The sequence below is a fragment of the Podarcis erhardii genome (assembly GCF_964252035.2).
Source record: "Podarcis erhardii genome assembly, chromosome: 1".
NCBI classification, from domain to species: Eukaryota; Metazoa; Chordata; class Lepidosauria; order Squamata; family Lacertidae; genus Podarcis; species Podarcis erhardii.
The window spans coordinates 42,557,584-42,572,005 of NC_138497.1; the positions used below are offsets into that span (position 1 = coordinate 42,557,584).

Below are 14,422 nucleotides of genomic sequence, written 5' to 3' on the forward strand. Positions count from 1 at the left end.
AACATTTTACGGGTGACAGGACAGAAATTTAAATGTCACATTTTTATTTTATTTTATAAAATTTAAGCACTGCTTGGTTTTAAAAAACACAAATTCTCTTTTAAGTCCCCCCCACAACTAGAAATAAGAGAATATCAAACAGCTTGTATGTTGATCATTTATTTTGCTGCAGACTGAAAAATTAACTAAAAGAGAAGTGGAAGCCAAGTTCTGCAACATTTCTCTATCATCAAACAATGTAAGTAATATGAAAATGCCTTGGTTATGTGCATGTGTGTGTGTTATTTTTGATGTATAGATACATTTATACTCCACACTTGAGCCCTGAGAGATTCTCAGAGTGGTTAAAAATTAAAAGCAACATGTTTAGTTTTCTTTCATAGTACTGTGGAGGTTCAAGAGAGTGCAAATACTTCCATGAGCATTTTACTTAACTTTTATTTTTATATTCTCCTTCTTCCCATTTATAACAGGCAGGGCATAGCTACTCCCTCCCAATACTGTCTTTTACATTGGTTGGCATTGACCATTATATTTAAGTTAGCTGAGATTTATCTATTGGAAACAGACAGTATTTAACATACTGAAACCACTGGGAACTGTTGCCAATATGCAGATCACGCCCATTTTTCTATCTAAATCAGGAAAGGGCACTAGGGTGCAAGGTCAGTGCTTGGAGGTAGCAGTGAGCTGGAAGTAGGCCAGTAAATTGGAAGCTGAATTATGAAAAGCAGATATGCTCCAGCATGGTCACTGGAAGCTCAGGAGTGCCTGTTTCCAGCTCAAACTGATTCACCAGCTCTGGCTACTTTGGGGTGGAGATGACTTGTCCATTGTACTCCATGCTCTAGTAACTTCCAGAATAGGTTATTGCAACACACTCTCGATGGTGCTGCCCTTGAAGATGATGCAGAAACTTCAACTGGTACAAAATGTTGGTCCAGAATACTGGCTGCGGCTCCATTTAGGACTCACATAGTCCCATTTTAAAACAGCTGCTTTGTTTGCCAGTTTGCTTTGCTGATAGGGCTTTCTGCTCTTTTGCCTTTAGTTCCAACCAGCACGTAGCAATTCCTTCATATGTGCTTTATTTATACCCATCTCTTGCCTTTCAGCTTGCTCAACTGTACAAATTCATTGAACAGAAAGGGGAGTTGCAAGATCTGATGCCATTGTTAAACACGATATTGAAGCAAAAGACGGGGGCCACCTCGCTGGTGAAACTTGGCATGAAAGAGCTTGAGGAAACAGTGGGTCTGCTAAAGAAACTTGGCATAAAAATTCAGGTTTGTAAGAGTTTTTTAAAAGTCAAAATAAATGGGTTAGAACGGTATTTCTTATGTGTCAGGCCACTGATTAATCGTAACAGATTTTCCAGATTTAATTGCCATAAAGAAAGCACCTACTGAAGCTGGTCACCTTAAGTGCGCAACATGCAAAAAATTTAAAATATGTAGTATTGGGGGGCTTTTACTTTACAGGGGGTGGGAGATCTGACCAGTTTACTTAGGTCATTAATTGAAAATGACCAGTTGTACGCCAGTAGAAAGGATAAGCTTGAGACAGATGGATAACAATAGCTCTTGCACACCCCACCCTGTGAAAAGCCAGGCAGGAGGGGATAGATGCTGCTTAGGATCACTGCCACCTTCCTTAGGGAATTTCAATTCTCATTTTAGTACCTGAAATAACTTTACATGCTTGTTAATTTGAACATTTGTACCATTTCTGCTTACTGCAGTTGGCTTAAGTCTAAGATGACGACATAAACTCAACATTTTATCTTGCAGGTATCCATAAATTTGGGATTGGTTTATAAAATACAGCAACACAATGGAATTATTTTTCAGTTTATTGCATATATTAAACGCAGACACAGGATAGTTACTGACATTCTCGCTGCTGGGGGAAGATACGATCATTTGGTGAGTGCTTATAATTTTGTGCTTATAAATTTAAGCTATGGTTGATACTTTTCTAGTATACCTCTGCTTTTTGTCTTCTCAGATTCCACAGTTCAGAGGCCCACAAGCAGTTGGTCCAGTTCCTTCAGCAGTTGGAGTCAGCATAGCTATAGACAGAATAAGCTCAGCCGTTTTGAGTATGGAAGAGCCTGTACGTTTGCATTCCTTTGCATTACATTTTAAAAATCCTTTAAATGTAAACTCAGTAAAGAGTAACAAAGCTGCAGAAGTGTTAATCTCTCTCAAACATTATCATTGACATGAAAATATAGCAAATAGTCTTAAGACTGCTAATGCTTGTTTCACTTAAGTTTTTCATTGCTGTAATTAGGGTCATGCAAATGGTGAGGGTGGAACTAATACCTGGATGCTTCCAACTGTGTAACGTAGAAATGCATGTAAACTTTTTTTTTTTTTTGGGAGGAAAAAAAGAGTTAAACTCTTTGTTTCCAAAAAGTCTCTGTCGGCTTCTCCAAATTGTTGTTTGCCCCCAGCCTGTGCACCTTCCAAGCTGTCCAAATAATTATGATTATTAATCAATAATATGACCATTATTTAGTAGCTAGGACTGCTTTATGTATCAAAAGCAAAGTTCACTGCCATTCTGACTTAATCGTTTCAAAAACAGTGGTGGGGCAGTTCCTCAAGGATTCTAACCATTTGGTCCCCCCCCCCTTTCCTTTTCTTCCAGATTACAGTGAGCTCTTGCGACCTGTTAGTCGTTAGTGTTGGCCAGACGTCAATGGCAAGAGCTCTCAATATTGTTCAGAAGCTCTGGGCTGCAGGAATTGCAGCTGAAATCATGTACGACTGGTCCCAGGTAAATCGCCTAATATATTCATCATAGCACTCAATAACTTCCAGCTGCACAGCAGGACTCCCCCCCCCCCCCAAAAAAAACACCCTTGATTTGTTCTGTCCCCCTGGAACAGATTTGGGGATGGTTGAGGGAGCAACTCCTGTTGTGTAACTTGTTCCACCCGTACAAGGATTTACAGTGGTACCTCAGGTTACATATGCTTCAGGTTACAGACTCCGCTAACCCAGAAATATTACCTCAGGTTAAGAACTTTGCTTCAGAATGAGAACAGAAATCGTGCTCCGGCGGCAGCAGGAGGCCCCATTAGCTAAAGTGGTGCTTCAGGTTAAGAACAGTTTCAGGTTAAGAACAGACCTCCAGAATGAATTAAGTACTTAACCTGAGGTACCACTGTAGTTGAATCCCACCCCTTGGGTCTCACTTTAAAATTGTTGAAACCTTATAAAGCTCAACAACATACCTTGTATGAGCACTCCTCAAGTTTGCCCAAGCAGAGAAAACTTGATACTTTTGCCTGGTATGGATTATATTTATTGCATTTTAAAAAATATTTCCATTCTTCCCTGAGAACTTAGAGGGGTGCAAAGTTATGCCTCCTCCCCTCCCCGTTCTTATCCCCACTGCAACTCTGTGAAGTAGATCAGGCTGAATGACAGTGACTGGCCCAAGCAAGCTTCGTGGGAAGGGATTTGAACCCGCCTCTCCTCAGTTCAAGTGCATCATTCTCAGCCACACTGTCTTTCTGTGTGTCTACCCAGAAAACATTCAGTGCTGTGAAATCTAATCTTTATTTTTTGTGTAATTTGTGATCGTTTTAGTCCCAGGAGGAACTGCAAGAATATTGCAGGTGTTCCGGGATCACCTACGTGGCCCTTGTCTCTGATAAAGAAGGAAATCATGTAAAGGTAAAAAGTGCCTGGGTTGCGTCTTTCCCCTTCTGCTTTTCTTCACCTGTTGTTTCTGCCCTGTTTGCTCACACTCCCAAATGTTGGGCGCTCTTTTCCACAGCGTTGTCTGAGGGCACATAATGCAACCACCTCGCTGATGATGCTTAAAGGAGGTCCAATCTGGTCAGTGTCTGGATGGGAGTAATTCAAAGGGGAATCAAACACCTATTTTGCATTTTTGTAGGTGAAATCGTTTGAGAAGGAAAGGCAGACAGAGAAAAGGATTTTGGAGTCTGATCTAGTAGATCATCTGGCTCAGAAACTGAGGACCAAATTCTGTGACGAAAGAAGCAACAGGTAGCTAATAATGCATAGTAACTTGGGGAAATAAGACACTAATTGCATTAGGAGTAAAATTTGTATGCCACTTTTCCATATAAATGTGTTCCAAGGTGGCTCACAACAGAACCAAAACGCAAATCACTACACCGTTACAATAACAATCAAATGCAAAATCATTTCAAAACACAAGGCCACAAATACCACATTTTGATTATATGTGTTTGTGTGTGTTTTAGACAGTCACAGGCATAATCCTTCCAGCGGTGTTGTTAGGCTCTGGTGCAGCTCATTGAACAGCAGCCTTCCTGCTTGATTTTCAAACAGCTCAGGATAAATAAGTGCATATTGTTTGGCGTAAAATACAGAAGTTGTCATGTGTTGAACAACATAACAATTTATCACATCGCCTTTTGATTTATTACCTAAATTGGCAATCGTGTGGAAGGGGCATCTGAACTGCCCCTTCCAGAGCAATTCTGGCTCACATTGGCCAGGGCCATACTTTGGTCCCCCTCCAGTTCCTTAGTTTTTCAACCCTGCACCATTGGTTCCTCCCTCTATCCCAGGTGTTGCGAAGCTAGGCAGTCATCAGACATCTCTCATGAATTTGGAGATCCAGTGGATCAAAGACTGCCTGTCACCCCCCTGAATGCCCCATTTGGGGCCTTACCACCACCAAAAGAACTTCCAGTAGCAGATCTTCACCTGCAGACCTATTCAGAGGTGTAGTAGGAGACATCCCCTTCCACCAGTGAAGCTACTTGCTCCTAACCCTTTCCAGCCAGCAAATCTGAGAGGACTGTTCCATTGTTCAAAGCGTCTTACTTTTATGTAATGTTGAATAAAGCAGTTCATAATAGCAAATGTTTTGAGCAACCTGTTTGCTCTTTTTGTTTTAGGGAAATTTCTGATAATCTGCCAGCACCAAATCTAAAAGGATCATTTTCTAATACTTCAGGTATGTACTTTATACATAGGTATATACTAACGGTTAGACTATATATTAATTTAGTAGTGTTCATTGCACAGATCATGTACATTACAGCAGATGCTGCACATTAATTGTATATTGAACATAACTAGTTTTATATTTTAGCAAGTTCTTCCGTGGAAAATGCAGTTCTTTGGCACCTAAATTATATATATTTCAGGACCTACCCTGCTCTTTCAACTGCAATTTTTTTCCACTGATTATAATATTGTATATATAAATTGTTGTAACCACCCTGGGACCTCTTGCTGAAGAGCAGATGCGAAGTCTTATCTAATAGTGTAACCCAGTTGTTTATGTGTGTATTCAGCTTTGCAAGAAACTACAATAGTTCAGTGCAGGCTAGCATTAAAAGTGCTTTCAAGGACATAATACATGAAGACTTGTTATATAGCTTTTTTGTCTCTTTTAAGTGTGCATGTGTAAGAGGTGTTTCTAACTAAATATTTTGAATCATCTTAGGTTTGTCTGAGCCTCATGGAACTGTAGTGGTACCAAATGTCTGCATTGTACCATCAGAGAAGTTGTCTGCAAGTGCCAGGCGGCGCTATGAAGTTCAGGTATCATGAATGCAGCTCTCCTTTTAGTAGCTACATCCCAATGTTTCCATAGCAGTGAGGTCTCACCACAAATGGCATATGTGTCAGGGACACAGAAAGGAAGATAGGAAGCTATCTTGCACCAAATCAGACCATCACAAGTTAATCAGGCTCAGTACTGCTTACACCAGGATATGACTTCCAAAAGTTGTTAAGACTCCGGTTCCCATAATTCTTGACAATCGACCATGCTCTGTGGGGCTGAGAGGAGCTGGAGTACAGCAACATCTAAAGGGGCAGAGGTTCCCCATCTCTCGTCTACGTTTACTAGCAGCGACTCTCCAGCTTCAGACATGAACATTTCCCAGCCCTGCCTGCAGATGCCAGGGATTAAACCCAAGACCATCTGCGTGGAACGCAAGTGCACATGGCTGAAACTTGCCACATGAAACCTTGCCTGCCAGGCTGCTAGTTGTCTTAAAATGCCTAGCTTCAAACTAATACATAGCCCTTAAGCTTCATCATTTCAGCCAGCTTGAGCATACTGAACTCCATCTTGGATTGTTCAGGGTTATTCTGTTGCAAAACAGGCTGCCAGCAAGGTGCTGCACATTATTTCCAACTAGTGAATGTGATCAAGAAGCAATACTGACAACTCAAGTCGGTTGAATCTTCTTTGCTTTTATATTGTTTGAAGAATAAATAGAGAGGCATGTGTGCATCAAAATATCCATGATTATGAGAGGCGTGCAATTCACATTGCCGCTCACCATCCTAGTGAATGGAGTTGTTTGGAAGGCTTTTTCAGGACAGAGTCAACAATATTTGCACACAAGGGGGAGCCGTTTTTATTTTAAGGATTTATACCGTCCTTTGAACACTTTAAACAATCTAATTTGTAGAATGCATTGTGTGGGTGGACATGCAAGTGGATATGCAGTTAAACTCCCCTGCACACCTGGCTGTTGGATGTTTGATATACAGTGGTACCCCGCAAGACGAATGCCTCGCAAGACGAAAAACTCGCTAGACAAAAGGGTTTTCCGTTTTTTGAGGCGCTTCGCAAGACGAATTTCCCTATGGGCTTGCTTCGCAAGAAGAAAGCCCATAGGGAAATCTCCGGGGACCTCTTTTAAATGCTGGCGGTGGGGAGCAAAGCCTTTCCCCCCCCCTCCGGCCTTCAGAAGAGGTCCAGGAAGGCCGGCGGGGGCCGAAAGGCTTTGCTCCCCACCGCCAGCATTTTAAAAGCGGTCCGGGATAGCAGGGAAGCGCTTCCCGCTATCCCGGACGGCTTTTGAAGGCAGGCGGCGGGGGGGAGCAAAGACTTTTGTCCCCCACCGGCCTTCAGAAGAGGTCCAGGACCTCTTCTGAAGGCCGGCGGGGGGCAAAAGTCTTTGCTCCCCCCTGCCTGCCTTCCCGGGAGAGCGGAGAAACGCAGCGCTTTCTCCGCTTTCCCGGACGGCTTTTGAAGGCGGGGGGGGGGAGCAAAGACTTTCGCCCCCCACCGGCCTTCAGAAGAAGGAGAGCGCTGCGTTTCTCCGCTCTCCCGGGAAGGCAGGCAGGGGGGAGCAAAGTCTTTGCTCCCCCCTGCCTTCCTTCCCGGGAGAGCGGAGAAACGCAGCGCTGCCTGCCTTCCCGGGAGAGCGGAGAAACGCAGCGCTTTCTCCGCTTTCCCGGACGGCAGCGCTGCCGCCCGCCAGCATTTTAAAAAACCCCAGGACAGCAGAGAAGTCCTCTGCTGTCCCGGGTTTTTTTAAAAATGCTGGGGGTGGGAAGAAAAGCCCTTGTTCCCCCCGCCCCCAGCCTTCAGAAGAGGTCGGGGGACAGACTGTCCCCGGACCTGGACTGAAGGCGGTTTCCTTAGGAACACATTGATTGATTTTCAATGCATTCCTATGGGAAACCGTGCTTCGCAAGACGAAAAACTCGCAAGACGAAAAGACTCGCGGAATGAATTAATTTCGTCTTGCGAGGCACCACTGTACATGTGGATTTTCATTTTGATGCTTCTGTGAAAACATTGTAACATGTAGCACAGTTCAGTGAGAGAGACCTGGCTTGAGAGTACAGTGGACCCTCCGGATACAAACTTAATTCGTTCCAGGGGTCTGTTCGCACCCCAAAAATTACGTAAATATAGGCGTGCTTCTGCACACACACGTGGCGCATTTGAGCGCTTCTGCGCATGCGCATGGTGAAACCAGGAAGTATAAAATTCCGGGTTTGCCATGGCTGTAACCCGAAGATTCTGTATCCAGAGGGATACGTAAGTAGAGGTACGACTGTATACGGTTCAACAGGATTGCTTGTTTTTGTTTTGTTATGAAAAGGAATCATCAGCTTTGTCTGTGTGTGCATCTTTAAAACCAAATGTAATTTCCAGGTACAAACCAAACTCCAGACCTGCATTGCTACTCTGCAACAGAAAAGTGAAGTTGAAATTTTAGCAGTAAGTAACTTTGTTGTGGAAATTAAATGATTAAATGTATGCCACCTTGAGCTCCTTGGGAGAAAAATATGAGATATAAAAGCAGTAAATAAATTTAGGGGAAAACAGAGGAACAAAGTGTTCAAGTTATTATTCCCATTTCCCCTTTCCAATTTAATTTTATTTCCAAGGCCATGCAGTCTTTAGAATTTAAAATTTAGATGAAAGATTTGAGAAGTTTAAAGTGGATTAACTCAAATGCAACTTGCTTTTCATACATATTCCAAACTTACATTGATTTAATTTTTGTTTTTCCTGCAGGTGGATCTGCCGAAGGAATCTATAATGCACTTTTTATCATTAGAGGTAAAAAAAACTATGACTGTCTAGTTCTTAATGAAAGCCCATGCTAACTTAAATAGGCTTGAAATTCCCACTTGTCAGGTACAGCAAGGAAAGCAATATTCCCCTCTGTAGAATTTATGCCCACTTAGAGCCAAACATCTAGAGAAAGGTTATGTATAACTGTCCCCCCAACCCAACCTCCCCCTTTCCAAGTTTCCTGTCAAAACAGACCTGGACTTTTATATACACTACACTTCGGGAAGAGCTAATATCAACAATCAAGCTGACATTCTCAACAAAGTGACACTATCATACCAACATATTAGGCGCTCAGCGTATTAAACACCATTCCTACTCCACAATAAAATATTTGCCAGTTAATTACTATTTCCTCTTCTCAGTGTGATGCAGATGAACAAACCTTCTATTCAACTGTCAAACAGCTGATGTCACGATTGCCGAAACAAAGATACATTGAACTAATTTGCGATGAAATCCACAATATTAAAATGAAAAAAAGGTAAGTGTACTTGTAAGCATGATTAGATGGTGTGGAATTCTCATATGGAAACCTACAAGTCATTTTGCAAATTTCATTAAGGGTCAGGCAATATGCCACACTGACGGGGTAGTCAGATAAAGGCTCATTCAGTTCACAGGGTCCTCTCCTATTCCTCCCTGCCACATGACCAGAAAGAGGACTTCTGCAGTTTACTTGTGGCTTCAAAAAAATCTCAGCTTACTGTTTTGTGTGAACCAGGAATCCTGGTTTACAACAAACAACAGTTGCTTGGCTTGTTAAAGCATTGGTCTATATCCCAACAAAGTCATAAGAGTGGCTGCTGTATGTGAACACAATTCATTCAATACCCTGTGGTCAGTATTTGAAGGAATAAAGTGTTTGTCAGCCAGTGAAATTATGGTGTCTACTTTCTCTTGTAAGAGCGGATTATCCAAGCTATGGAATATTCTAAATGACTGGGAGTAATACTTTAAAGCTTCTGCCTTTTTCTTTCTTGCAGAGTGCCTGTGCTTATCCTCTACACCTACAGAGATGACTATTACAAAATTATATTTTAGTACTGAATGTTCGAAGAGAATGAACTGGAATACTACTTGGAACCAATACATGCTTCCAATCACGCTAATGTGAAGAAATGTTTTGCGCACACTTGTTACAGGGACTATGTTGGGACAACTTTTGAAGTATTAAGGATTTTGCTCCTGTGCCATACTTCCTTTACCTCCTTTAAAGCTGTAAATCTTTCCAGAATGTATTGTACAGTAGCCTTTTTTTATAAAGTCCTGTTTGAGTATCTTGCTGTATTGCTGTCATTGTTTCAAGCAAAGCAGTGGGTGGAAGATTCAACTAGTGACTTAAACAAGAGTTTTAGTATCCATAGCACCAAGCCCTAGAATCTCAACAACCCCCCTTCCTTGTCTGAAGGAGTCTTCTCATTCATCACGAAGACGTGGCTGCAATCTATAGTGGCAGAAGACCCTCCCTCTTATTAGGATCTAAATTGTTTTCTACTTGCCACTACTGCTGGCCCTGAACTTGAAGGGTGAAGAGAGTGGCCCTCAATTACTACAGAGAGCAAGCAGCAGAGGCCACAAATTCCAATTTTCCCACAAATTTCCTACACAGCCCAGTAAGGAACCTGTCCTCTAAGCACTGTCTGTCTCATTCTGTTGGCAAAAATCAGCTACTGTAAATGGGAGTATTCATTGGGGATAGATCAGGGCTGACAAGGTAACATTTAGAGTATCCCCATGAGGTTTGGAATCCAACATCTGGGGGACTGCAGGTTAGCTGCCCAACTGACACCATATGGACTGCTAAGCAATCTAGTTCTAGCTTGCTGAGAGAAGAGTCATACTAACAACTGTGACCCAAGTTCATCCATTTTAAATCCAGCAGTCTCAAATACAATGTAGGTTTCCTATTATGTTTCCTCTACACATCCAACCTATGTGTAAGCACAATTAGAAACCCATGACTTGTAATGGAATGTACTTTATACAAGAATTTAGAATCAGGATAGTTCAGTACGGCCTCTCTTGCAATATGTACATGTTCTTAAGAATGGCTCCTGCTAATAGTTTTATCTAATTGAAGGAAGAAAGTTTTAATATTCCTTAAGTCATTGATGCATCTTAAATTTGGATTCATTGTTCCTCTTAAGAAGCTAGCAGCACTGGGCAGAGTTAATATTCTACTATTACTGCCTGAAGATCATTCCATCAATGCACAATCTAAATCTTACTTGCCACACCACAATTAAGCAGCAAAATAAATTTGACTGACATAACACTTGCCTTGCACCATGCTGCACAGGAGTATCTGTCAATGCAAAAGTATCTGTCACTGCAGCACAAATACTGAAAAATGATGTTAAACACAAGCATACTAAAAGTGATTTAGAACATGAGTCATAAACTATTTAAAGTCAAGTTTTCAACACAGATTGCAGCACGATTCCTTGTCAAATTCTTGTGGCTCACAAAGGTACTGACCTCCAACTTAACTCCAATCATAAAAAAACATTGAAGCTGTTAATAAGAGAAACACCAAAGCAAATTTTTATCTAATTCCATTTCTACTGCAACTTTTGCTGTACACTAGGCCTCATTTGATCAGTCTTAAATGCAGACAGAAAGTTTCAGTATAAGATGATTTCAAATATTAATCCTTTATTTTTGTACTATTTCACCCAAAAGATGGGTTCTCCTCAACAACCAACCCAACAACAACTCAGAGCAGATACAAAATCCAACAGCATCTACAATATATGTATTGTGGTTCTATCCCACATATCACAATCCAAAGAGTGTTTTCAATTTAAGATGTCTAGATTCTGGCTATCCACCAGAAGTAAGGTCAAAAGTAACAACATAAAGAAAAAACTGTTTACATGCTAGAATTCAGAACCACTGTAGGGGTAGAAACATTCTGTATTGTCACTGTGTTGCTTTGCTTTTCTTATTTTTGCTTTTCTTGTCTTTTTTCTTTAAACCGTCCATGTTAGCTCTGAGCAAATTTGAATAAGCCTGCAACCAAAACAATCAAAACATTTCAGAGAATGCATTCAAATTCCATAGGATTACAAACAGTAGCAATTCATTTGCAGAATTAAAATATTGTAGTTAGAAGTGCCCATCTTTCTCAGAGTGCCCCACTTCATTTATTGATTTTGTAATTTGAAGTTAATCTATAAAATGTTCTGAAATGGAAGTGAATGCAGTATACACTTACCATCTGGAATTTGTTGACTTCCTTTGAACTCACCTATAAAAAAAATAGTCATATGTTATTTTAAAAATTACAAGATAAAATGTCAACAATTTCTTCAAGAATAAGTCTCAGTAACTACTGCTTTCAGCTGAATAAATCAAATTATATATAGTCTAATAAGGGTTAGAGCATCTTTGTGGTTTAATGCCATGAATTGAGTTTTGGGGAAACAGGGACAATTGCTTCTCAAAGAGCTTCAGGTAGCAACTTGAAAGGTTACGGAGTTTTAAAAAAAGACTTCCCAAATGATTTTTTAAAGCAAGTCTCAAATTTTAAACTGCCATTGGCTAAATTCTCTCTTTTTGATGATTATATATGCAGTGCCTTGGAAAGAATTGCACTAATCAATGTTGCAAGCAAATGGCATTCCTATTTATTGTGTTTTGCTGCTGTTCTTTTGTTTCCAGGTAACCTAGCAACAGAAGACTCTACCAATTGCTAATTTTGCGACTCTCCTTGCCAATGGAATTAAGATCTTTAGAAATTTCACTTTAATCCTTATGACAGTGGAACCATATAGTCTCTAGGATGAACATACTGAATCTACATTTAAACACTTAAAATTAGGTTGATTAAACAAAATCTAATTTGCGACAATTAGCAAGTAATTTCTTGCCCACACTAAAAAGAAATTTCCATTTATCTTCAGTCATGTTAGGACCCAACTGAGTGAAGCCTACCTAGTACCTACCACTGTACTTATCTTTTTCTTCCCATCTGTTGCTCTAAGAAGACATTTGTTGTCTACAGGTTCAAAGCCCTCAATATGGCCCTTTCGTGGGATGGGTCTTGTCCGACCATCATCTATATTAAACAGAAGCATTAAACAAATATACATACACAACATCCAATAGTGGCGAAAGAATGCTGAAATGCAGGTTTGTACTTTTAAAGCTTTGAAGTTTGTGTCGAAGATTAGGAGAATTCTGAATGTGGAAGCTGAGAAACAATAGCGTTGCTTTGTTTAAATTGGACACAAACGTGTATGTGGCTTTTTAAAGTGTATAATGGCTACGGTTAGATGCAAACAAATAGTCCATCTCATCCCCCAATCCCACTAAGAGTGGCTCAAATATCTGGCTTAAAAGCAAACACTGGGGAATAAGGGAAGGTATGGCCAACCTAGCCTAGTTTTCAGGCATGGAGTGGAGGATAGGAATCAGCTCAGAAGTGGCAGCAACAGACTGCTCAAAAAGATCGCTACTGCCACATTAATTCTTCCAACGACTCCACAGCAACCCCGTAGTTTGTTCTTGGGTACTTCGCCCGCAATAAGGTTGCTCAGACCAGAATGTGTGTGTTTTTTCTAAAAACCTTTAAAGATTTTATTTGACTTGGCTTTGGGGCAAACAGCTGCGAGCTGAGGTTTAATATTTACTGTGTTAAAAGAGGATGTCATCAATTTTATACTCCCATCTACTGTTCTCTGCTCCTAACTCTGGGATGGAGCAGGCTATAGAGTAAAAGTGTGGTTGCTTCTTTCTAGCCTTGGCTGGCAGAGACCAACGCTTAGGGTGGGAGCTCTACTGTAGTGGATGCCCAAACTACAGGGCACTTCTGCAGGCAGTTTTCCTGTGGAGGGCAGTCTACAAAAACTCAGAACAGGTTGTTTTGGTTAGCGCACTGGAGACTTTGAATCTACATTAGGGACCTGATCTTTCTTGGTTAACAGGAGTTGGCAGGACCTAGGATGCGACAGTGTACTCACTGCTCTGCACCTTCCAGTCCCTCATTTAGAATTTCCTCCATCTAGCAAAAATTAAGCATGTATTAAAGAAGCTGAGAGCTACAGATATGGGTTTTCTTTGATTAACCACACATTTTTCAGTTCTCATACATGCCCATTTCAGCATTACTTCATTTATGCCAACAACTGCAGTACAAACTGGCTCACGACACTTTTCTTTTTTTAAGGGGCGATATTGAAAAACAAAGTACTGGGCAAATACACAGGCATATCCACCATTCACAACTGCTGAAATAATTAACATAATACTTACATTTCTTTAGCGTGATATAGACGCTGCCTGTGCTCCTACATTTTTGAAACAATCTTGTAAGCTCCGTCAGAAACTGCAAACGAGAAACCCGTTTTCTGATTAAGAACAATCGCGGATGAATGACGTTTATGGAATTCTTAACACAATCAAGAGCTGGGAAACAACCCTTGTTTTATTTTTTTCCTTATTGCAGTTTCCAGTGACGCCATCCGATTGCAATGCCTGCATTTTCGGGTCTCTATCCCCACCTTCACAAAGCAGTCATTTATCAGGGCTGATAAATCCCTCCCTCCCCCCGCCCCAATAAAAACCCCCCAGCCCCCAAAAGGTGGGAATCCTGACTGGTCTTCGTTTAAGAAACCAGGGGCGATACGCCTGAGAAATGAATGGATCTTGGTTTAACTAAGTGAGGGTAACGCAACTCGGGGGTTCATTAAAGCGAGCCAGGATCTCCGCACCGGAATCCTCACGGGAGGCACCGCCAAGTTCAGGAACTGCCACGCCGCCCCCCATGAGGCGGCCACGCACAGAAAACGGGACCCGCCCCGGCTCTGCCCACCCGGCCCCCGGCCCCCAACTCAAGCGACCCAGGGCCACGGGACCCAGGAAAACGCGAGGCCGCGGCACCTGCTCGCTCTCCAGCAGCACCATCGCCGGCTCCTTTGCTCGCTCGCTCGGCGCCTGCAAGAGCCCCGTCACAATTCCGCGGAGCGAAGGAGCGGCCCGGAAACGGAAGTGCTTCTCGCCGCCACGGAGGACGCAGCGCTCGGTGCGGCTAGAGGGGAAACCCCGCCCCACTATCTGGCTCGCT

General features: G+C 41.8%; 2 protein-coding genes across 2 annotated transcripts in view; one reads left to right on the forward strand and one right to left on the reverse strand.

The window, feature by feature from the left end:
* Window positions 1-9,632, forward strand: part of EIF2AK4 (eukaryotic translation initiation factor 2 alpha kinase 4) — a 45,464-nt gene extending 35,832 nt beyond the window's left edge. The window contains exons 27-39 of the mRNA XM_081857905.1: window positions 173-238; window positions 1,116-1,286; window positions 1,791-1,925; window positions 2,008-2,115; window positions 2,656-2,784; window positions 3,603-3,689; window positions 3,916-4,028; window positions 4,913-4,971; window positions 5,467-5,564; window positions 7,927-7,992; window positions 8,293-8,337; window positions 8,718-8,836; window positions 9,339-9,632. Of these exons, the coding sequence (XP_081714031.1) occupies window positions 173-238; window positions 1,116-1,286; window positions 1,791-1,925; window positions 2,008-2,115; window positions 2,656-2,784; window positions 3,603-3,689; window positions 3,916-4,028; window positions 4,913-4,971; window positions 5,467-5,564; window positions 7,927-7,992; window positions 8,293-8,337; window positions 8,718-8,836; window positions 9,339-9,396 (1,254 nt within the window). The 3' untranslated portion in view covers window positions 9,397-9,632. The remainder of the gene's footprint in view (window positions 1-172; window positions 239-1,115; window positions 1,287-1,790; window positions 1,926-2,007; window positions 2,116-2,655; window positions 2,785-3,602; window positions 3,690-3,915; window positions 4,029-4,912; window positions 4,972-5,466; window positions 5,565-7,926; window positions 7,993-8,292; window positions 8,338-8,717; window positions 8,837-9,338) is intronic.
* A 1,358-nt stretch (window positions 9,633-10,990) lies between these two features.
* SRP14 (signal recognition particle 14) lies at window positions 10,991-14,395 on the reverse strand. The gene is made up of 5 exons (XM_081867277.1): window positions 14,239-14,395; window positions 13,612-13,684; window positions 12,303-12,415; window positions 11,573-11,605; window positions 10,991-11,367 (listed from the first exon to the last, which is right to left on the reverse strand). Exons 1-5 carry the CDS (start codon window positions 14,260-14,262, stop codon window positions 11,278-11,280), a joined length of 333 nt encoding a protein of 110 aa, XP_081723403.1. The 5' UTR covers window positions 14,263-14,395; the 3' UTR covers window positions 10,991-11,277.
* Window positions 14,396-14,422: the final 27 nt, after the last annotated feature.

Excerpts from the sequence above, each read along its gene's own strand:
- SRP14 (XM_081867277.1), bottom strand. The coding sequence starts at position 14,262 with ATGGTGCTGCTGGAGAGCGAGCAG. Across the intron at positions 12,416-13,611 it reads CTATATCACGCTAAAGAAAT|ATGATGGTCGGACAAGACCC; the intron begins GTAAGTATTATG and ends TGTTTAATATAG. Across the intron at positions 11,606-12,302 it reads AGAAAAAGATAAGTACAGTG|GTGAGTTCAAAGGAAGTCAA; the intron begins GTAGGTACTAGG and ends TTTTTTTTATAG.